Source organism: Carex rostrata, chromosome 5 (genome assembly GCF_964058835.1).
Source record: "Carex rostrata chromosome 5, lpCarRost1.2, whole genome shotgun sequence".
NCBI lineage: Eukaryota > Viridiplantae > Streptophyta > Magnoliopsida > Poales > Cyperaceae > Carex > Carex rostrata.
Window position 1 is genome coordinate 3,699,267 of NC_135922.1, and position 7,740 is coordinate 3,707,006.

A 7,740-nucleotide genomic window follows, 5' to 3' on the forward strand; every position below is an offset into this window, starting at 1 on the left:
TGCCATTTGGTTCATAAGGATATAGTTAGGATTCTCTCCATTTACAAAAACTGGACGGATCCAGTTATAACAAGTCAACAATTGCGCCTGTGTTGTGGCCTTGTGGGGTGTTCATGTCAGCATGTCAGATTTTATGGTCAAATCTATTATCTTATTGCAAATAGACTTTGCATCTGAAGGGATAATATTCTCCAAAATATTCACACCTAGAGTTATGCAATTCTGACCCAATATATTTCAAGAATTCTAGCATTTGAAATTCACATTTTGAAACGAAACACAACCAAACATTTTATTTTTTTAAAAAAGAGCAGCTAAATGCCAATGGTATCTTTTTAATATAGAAAAACAAATACAGAGTTAACATAAAAATGTAAATAAAACAATTAAACCTTAAATTGTATTTGAAAAAAAAATTATAAAACACTTTTACTTACAAATGCTAAAAAAAACAATATATTATGTTATTTCAAGATGATATGACAAAGTTTCTGGATGTAAAAGAGAGATGCAATATGTCAGTATGAGCAAGGGCAATGGTCTCATATGCTTTACCCCTGTTAAAAAATCAGAAGTTTTGTTTTTGCAAATTTAGAGTCCATTAAAAAAATAATAAAATAAATAAAATAAAATAAAAAAAACACAACAATCAACATAACAGTAAAACATGTTCAATAATTGCAATGAATGTTATTTCAAAGGGATCCGAATATGCTGTTATCCAAATGAGATAAAATGACTCTGTTATTCAAAATCTAACTGTTGAATTTTTTCATGCGCGAATCTCAATAAAAATAAATGGTTAAATTTAGAATAACAAGTTCCTGTTATCCCATTTGGATAACAGCAGATTTGAACTTATTTCACATTGCTATTTGTTGCCAGCCATGTGCAAAGCATGTGCAACGGCTATATTTGGATAACTAACCAATGCATAGAAATGAAATAGACTCATCTACTTGATTCTATATGCTGGTAAAAAGTATTCTGTGCCCTGGAAATGAACAGGCAGTACCAGCAAAAATTTAGATCCAACACGGTACGGACCATGTAGAATGAAATCCGAGTGGTCTGTTTTATTCTAGCACGAATCTCAAAGCAAACCCCCCATATTCCAAATAGAACCCCCAATCTCAAGTAAATATATCCCACTATATTTACAAAGAAGAAACCTCAAGTAATCAAAACAGATTCCATTTAAATTGAAACTGGCACAATAAATCCTCCAAAGAGGGACTTATTTCATGTGCAACTACAAATTTTTCATGCTTTGAACTAATTTTATTCACCAGATTACAATCTATCAGCATTACACCATTTAATCATAATTTTGAGGCATTAGCAGTTGTTCTGCTCAAAGCAACAGCTGCCTTTGATCCTGACTGTCGTCCCAAATGCCGGCAAATAAATTCACCAGCTGACATCAGCTTCCCCAAATCGACATTTGTTTTGATCCCTAATCCGTTGAGCATGTACACTACATCCTCAGTCGCTACATTTCCTGATGCACCTTTTGCATATGGGCACCCGCCCAGACCGGCTACTGACGAGTCTACTACGCTTATACCCATCTGTTTAAACAGTTAATATTTAAATTAGTAATAAACCTCTAACAATAGGAGTGTCAATGGTACCCTATCAGTTAATATTTAAATTAGTAAAAAAACAAAAGAGTGAGGCTACGGATCAATATCTCCAATTTCAATGTCCAAACAATTGATATGAATCGTTCAACATGAACTCCGTAAAACATGTACTTGAAGATCAAATTTGACATTTTTTAGAATTTTTTTTACTATGTTTTCAGATAGGTAGAAGATCAATTAATCTAAAAATTCTAAACCATTCAAAAGTAGTGATTTTGTTACCTATCTAAAAGATTGTAAAAAATTCTGAAAAATGTAAAATTTACTCGGAAAATATATTTTCATATGGAAATCATGTTAAAAGGTTCAGATCGACTATTTAGACTTTCAAAATAAAAATATTGATCTGTAGTATGGACCAATCCACGCTATGCATAGTACCATAGCCTCACTAAAACAAAATTCCAAAGGACAACAAGATAAAAAAAATTGCAAGACTATATAGCACCTGGAGAGATACGAGAATATTAGAAAGAGATTGGTCATAGGTGTCATGGAAATGCACTCCCAATTTCTCTAATGGTACCACAGCCATCACAGCCTCTAGCATCGGAACCACTGTACCTGTTTCACAGAAGTAAATATATGAAACCAGTGACAGCTATTTTCAGTATAAATAAATTAGTACATTGTTGCTTTGATAATTTTGAATACAACATACATTAAACCATTTGTGTCCACGTTGTGTCATTTCTATATTACACAATTTTAAATACAAATAACATAATCCATATTGTATGCTATATATTTGTAAACTGCATATTAATAAAATTTACCATCTATTGAGATTTTGCATAGTCATATGCATTTTTTTTTGGTACAAAATGATTCGGATAACAGATAAGTGCTGTTCTAGAGTTAAACCTCTTAGGTAAATACCATTCTTTTGTCAGCTTTGAGATTCACGCAAGCTTGAATCTCGATGAAAACTTAGTGGTACTGTCAACTGTTATGGAACTGAAATTAAACAAGAATTATGCGCAGCAGGAGTTCCAACCCCAATGGTATCACCAAGTGAAATCTCAAAGCAACCCATCTCATGAAGCGCTTTTGCCACATAAACCACCTTCGAAGGAGGTACAGGCCCCTCTACCGGGCAACCAACAACACAAGATACATACCTAACGTATTATAACAACTTAGTTCCACTATATCTTGTTTTGTGCCATAATTAACAGGAACTGCCTAGTTGAACTAGCTTTCTCGAACCGACCCAATATTTTATCTTTTTTAAGTAATTTGCAAGAAACACCCAAGTGCAAAAAGAAAATTACATGGTCAAGTTGACTATCAATGGTACAGTTTACATGTGTGTGTGTGTGTGTGTCAGTGAGTGAGTGAGAGAGAGAGAGAGAGAGATGTGGCTTACCCACGAACAGGAATTGCATGTTGTTTGGCAGCAAGTGTGACATCACGGTACCGCTGAAGACTCTCATCAATGGTACAGTTTATGTTTGACCGAGAAAATGACTCAGAAGCAGCAGCAAAGACCGCAACTTCTTTGGCACCTGATGCCAATGCTGCCTCAAATCCCTAATGTAACAAACTAAATAACTGTTCAGAAATATTAAAAGAAAAAAATTGTAAAGTGCAGTTCAGAGTGCTAGTATTGTGTATCAGTGACGCCAGTACGCAAACTGATTAAAATAAACAAAAACCGAAAAAAAATAATTATTCTAACAGGGTCAATTAAGTAATTATTCTAGTATTTACGTTTCCCTTAGAATAGAGTTTTCTAGTTTTCATTGGTGTCAATTCACCCTGTCACTGTTTGTAAAATACCAAAATAAAATACCGAGATTATTATTACGAATATTTACTTTGAGATTAGGAGTCAAAACAGGAAATTTGACACCATCCACATTTTGTATTGCTGCCATGACATCCTTGGCATCAGCAAGCTGTAATTACAAAAAAAAAATAAAAATTACGCACCGGATTTATCAATTTATCCCAAATACTTTAATTATGCAACAGTACCACGATATCATCCTCAATTTGTTAAATTTGCAATTAAACACAAGACAAAAAATTAGAGGATTTTATTAAGTTCTTACCTGTGGGACCCACTTAGGAGAGACAGCTTGTTGCCTCTATAACTGATAATCCCGAAGAAACCAATATTTTTATTAGCTCGATCTTGACAGATGTTGGTATGATGCCTTTTTCATTTTGCAACCCGTCTCTCGGTCCCACTTCTACTATCTTTACATATTTGGGAAGCCCCCTATAAAACTGTTAAATGTTGCATTAGTCCACCATCTTACAATTATTCTTTAAAAAAAACAATTGAAGAAAAATCAACTGAAATTGATGTTTACCAGCAATTGAAACTTGATTTTTTTCAGTTTTTAATCTGAAATAACTTTGATTTTGTAAGTGCCTGACACCAATGGTATATTGCTTTTACCATTGTACCGAATAGTAAACTTGGTCAAAGATAATACTTTTAGAGTTAAATAAATACAGTGCAAAAATAATCGAGCAAAGAAAAGTATCTCCTAGCACCTGTCTTGATAAATTTATTTTTTCTCGATCGGTGCAAGATGAAGTGTAAGAACGACTTTGCATGTCTGATAAACCACTCGTAGAATCAATCCTTTGATTCCTTGCGAAGGAAGGGTTTTTATACAATTGCTTTGAGCATAGGGTTTCCTGTCTTCTCCATTGATAGTTGTCCCTAGAAGAAACAAAATAAGTAAATAATTTAGATAATATCATACTTTATGCCCATAATCTTGTTAAAAGCACATTTTAATAGGGAGATTATGTTTAGTGATTTGGATTGACTGTTTGGACTTTAGAAAAATAATGAGGCATTTTAACCCTACCCATATGTAAATAATTTAGAAATTACGATACATTATACCCCTTCAAAGCAAAAGGATGTAATGTAATACTCACTTGCAAGTATTAGAACTGATGCAATCTCCCTTTTGATCAGTAAACTTCATAGAAGTATTAGACTCATGAATCATTGTATCTACCCTATGATTGGATTCTTCAAGGCTCCAACCGAGAGAGGATATACCCCAACGGGAATGGGATAGAACAACCCTGCGTAAGCTGTAGCTATTCAAAACTTCTCTTGCCATTGCCATTGTCATTGCCATTGTCATGCCGGTGCGCGCACGCTGAGCGAAGGAGAGAAGACGCGCAGCTTTTCTTTCACGCAGGAGAGACGCGCAACTGCCGACGGAGCCCGGCCTCCTTTCCCTTCGCGACAGACAGACGCGACTCATCTTCTTCTTTTCTTCACGCAGAGACATTCTTTTCCTTCACGTAAGAGATGGTTCTGGGCCTGGGGTAGGCAGAATTTCACTCCTGGGGTAGGCAACCCCAAAACATAAGCCCAGTCCAAAAAAAAAAAAAAATTTCCAGGGGTAGGCAAGTGCCTACCCCTGTTGTACATTGGACTCGCCCCTGAATGCCGCCTCAAATCCCTAATGCAACAAATAACTGTTGAGAAATATTTAAAAAGAAAATGTAAAGTGCAGTTCAGAATGCCAGTATTGTGTATCAGTGATGCCAGTACGCAAACTGATTACAATAAACAGAAACCGAAGAAAAATAATTATTCTAACAGGATCAATTAAGTAATTATTCTAGTATTTAAGTTTCCCTTAGAATAGAGTTTTCTAATTTTTCATTGGTGTCAATTGACCCCACAACCTTAGAATGTCGCCCTGCCACTGTTTGTAAAATGCCGAAATAAAATACAGAGATTACTATTACGAATATTTACTTCGAGATTAGGAGTCAGAACAGGAAATTTGACACCATCCACATTTTGTATTGCTGCCATGACATCCTTGGCATCAGCAAACTGTAATTACAAAAAAAAAATTCAATTCGCACTGGATTTACCAATTTATCCCAAACACTTCAATTATGCAAGAGTTGCACAATATCATCCTCAATTTGTTGAGTTTGCAATTAAACACAACAAAAAATTAGAGGATTCTACCAAGTTCTTACCTGAGGGACCCACTTAGGAGAGACAAAGCTTGTTGCCTCTATAACTGACAATCCCGAAGAAACCAATTTTTTTATTAGCTCGATCTTGACAGATGTCGGTACAATGCCCTTTTCATTTTGCAACCCATCTCTTGGCCCCACTTGTACTATCTTTACAAATTTGGGAAGCCCCCTATAAAGCTGTCAACTGTTGCATTTTAGTCCACCATCTTCCAATTATTTAAAATAAAATTGTTTTTGAAGAAAAATCAACTGAAATCAACCTTTACCAGCAATTGAAACTTTGATTTTTTTACGGTTTTTAATCTGAAATAGTTTTCATTTTGTAACTGCCCGGTACCAATGGTATGTTGCTGTTACCATTGTTCATACCGAATAGTTAACTTGGTCAAAGATAATACATTTAGAGATAAATAAGTACAGTGCAAAAACAATTGAGAAAAGAAAAGAATCTCCTAGCACCTGTCTTGAAAAATCTGATTTTTCTAGATTGATAAGATGTAGTGTAAGAACGACTTTCCATGTCTGGTAAACCACCCGTAGAATCAATCCTTTGATTCCTTGCAAAGGAAGGGTTTTTATACAATTGCTTTGAGCGTAGGGTTTCCTGTCTTCTCCATTGATAGTTGTCCCTAGAAGAAACAAAATAAGTAAATAATTTAGAAAATATCATACTTTATGCCCATAATCTTGTTAAAAGCTGTGATTTTGTACCTATCTAAAAAATATATATATAAAATTTGGTTTCCAAACACATTTTAATAGGGAGATTATGTTTAGTGGTTCGGATTGACTGTTTGGACTTTAGAAAAAATGAGGCATTTTAACCCTACCCATATATAAAATATTTTAGAAATTACCATACATTACCCCTTCAAAGCAAAAGGATGTAATGTAATACTCACTTGCAAGTATTACAACTGATGCAATCTCCCTTTTGATCAGTAAACTCCATAGAAGTATTAGACTCATGAATCATTGTATCTACCCTATGATTGGATTCTTCAAGGCTCCAACCGAGAGAAGATATACCCCAACGGGAATGGGATAGAACAACCCTGCGTAAGCTGTAGCTATTCAAAACTTCTCTTGCCATTGCCATTGTCATGCCAGCATCATCAGAGACCTATCTTTTTCTAATTGAAATCGAAATTAAAACCTTCAATTTCATTGTTGCGATGCCATTTGGGAAATCGATCAATTCTTTCTCCGACTTATTGAAGTGACTGGTTGATTATCGGAAGAGACTCAAGAGAGAACTTCCATCTTTCGTTCTTTTTGGGGATTACGTGAAGTTTAGGAGTTAAGATCCAGTACGGTACAATACCGTGTACAATGAGATCTGTATTGTGCGATTTAATATTACACGAATCTTATAGTGAATCCCTATAATCTAAATAGGCACCGAAATGAGTTTGGCTGGAAGTACCGTAGGGATACTAACCCGAAGTCTTTATGTTTGTTGAACTTGATGGGACCCATTGGCAGTAGATTAGTAAGTTGATAGATTGGAAAAAGAAAAATCATGAGGATTCAAATGCCTTCATTTTTTTTTGTCTTTATTTTTAATAACTCAAAATTTAAAACTTAAGTGTTAAATTAAAACCGTTGAATATGATCTACATTATTTTATCTATGCACGTGTAAAAATTTATGACATTTCAACTTTATTTTGGTTGTCATCAAGAGCTTGTAAAAAATGTACTAATGTGAATAATTTAGAGATGTTGATTTTTCAACTTATTGATTCACATAAAAACAAAATAAAACGTGATAAATTTTTATGAGCACATAGAAAAAATAACATAGATTATATCAAACAATTTTATTTTAATTTTTAAGTTTTAAATTTTAAACTATAAATTTTAAAAAAAATGAAGACATAATAAATACACAAAAAATAAAGGCGGAAACCTCCTCGCCATTAAATACTGAGAAAAGTAAGATAAAAAACAGAAATGGGCTTGCTTTACTAAATGGAGAGTGTGAAAAGCCCAATTCTATCTCGCATTAATAGTCCACGAGTACATGGACCAATTGTAGAGCGACCTCTGAGTCCAAATTCCCTACAGTAACTCAAATTTTAAATTTATATATGCACCGTTCGATAAGAATC

General features: G+C 34.2%; 2 protein-coding genes across 2 annotated transcripts; both read right to left on the reverse strand.

Annotated features, from left to right (window-relative positions):
* Positions 1-1,133: 1,133 nt before the first annotated feature.
* On the reverse strand, positions 1,134-6,827 carry LOC144553960 (hydroxymethylglutaryl-CoA lyase, mitochondrial-like). The gene is made up of 8 exons (XM_078302133.1): positions 6,530-6,827; positions 6,087-6,256; positions 5,625-5,804; positions 3,467-3,547; positions 3,016-3,179; positions 2,631-2,767; positions 2,095-2,210; positions 1,134-1,571 (listed from the first exon to the last, which is right to left on the reverse strand). Exons 1-8 carry the CDS (start codon positions 6,594-6,596, stop codon positions 1,323-1,325), a joined length of 1,164 nt encoding a protein of 387 aa, XP_078158259.1. The 5' UTR covers positions 6,597-6,827; the 3' UTR covers positions 1,134-1,322.
* LOC144553961 (hydroxymethylglutaryl-CoA lyase, mitochondrial-like) lies at positions 3,708-5,089 on the reverse strand. The gene is made up of 3 exons (XM_078302134.1): positions 4,551-5,089; positions 4,155-4,326; positions 3,708-3,881 (listed from the first exon to the last, which is right to left on the reverse strand). Exons 1-3 carry the CDS (start codon positions 4,913-4,915, stop codon positions 3,717-3,719), a joined length of 702 nt encoding a protein of 233 aa, XP_078158260.1. The 5' UTR covers positions 4,916-5,089; the 3' UTR covers positions 3,708-3,716.
* Positions 6,828-7,740: the final 913 nt, after the last annotated feature.

What these genes read in the sequence shown, in the direction of transcription:
- LOC144553961 (XM_078302134.1), bottom strand. Translation starts at nt 4,915, where the DNA reads ATGTCTCTGCGTGAAGAAAAGAAGAAGATGAGTCGCGTCTGTCTGTCG. An exon ending in ATCAGTTCTAATACTTGCAA is followed by an intron (nt 4,327 to 4,550) that starts GTGAGTATTACA and finishes TGTTTCTTCTAG; the next exon opens with GGACAACTATCAATGGAGAA. An exon ending in AAATAAATTTATCAAGACAG is followed by an intron (nt 3,882 to 4,154) that starts GTGCTAGGAGAT and finishes AACATTTAACAG; the next exon opens with TTTTATAGGGGGCTTCCCAA.
- LOC144553960 (XM_078302133.1), bottom strand. Translation starts at nt 6,596, where the DNA reads ATGAGTCTAATACTTCTATGGAGTTTACTGATCAAAAGGGAGATTGCA. An exon ending in CTCCTAAGTGGGTCCCTCAG is followed by an intron (nt 3,548 to 5,624) that starts GTAAGAACTTGG and finishes TTGTAATTACAG; the next exon opens with CTTGCTGATGCCAAGGATGT. An exon ending in ATATTCTCGTATCTCTCCAG is followed by an intron (nt 1,572 to 2,094) that starts GTGCTATATAGT and finishes CTGTTTAAACAG; the next exon opens with ATGGGTATAAGCGTAGTAGA.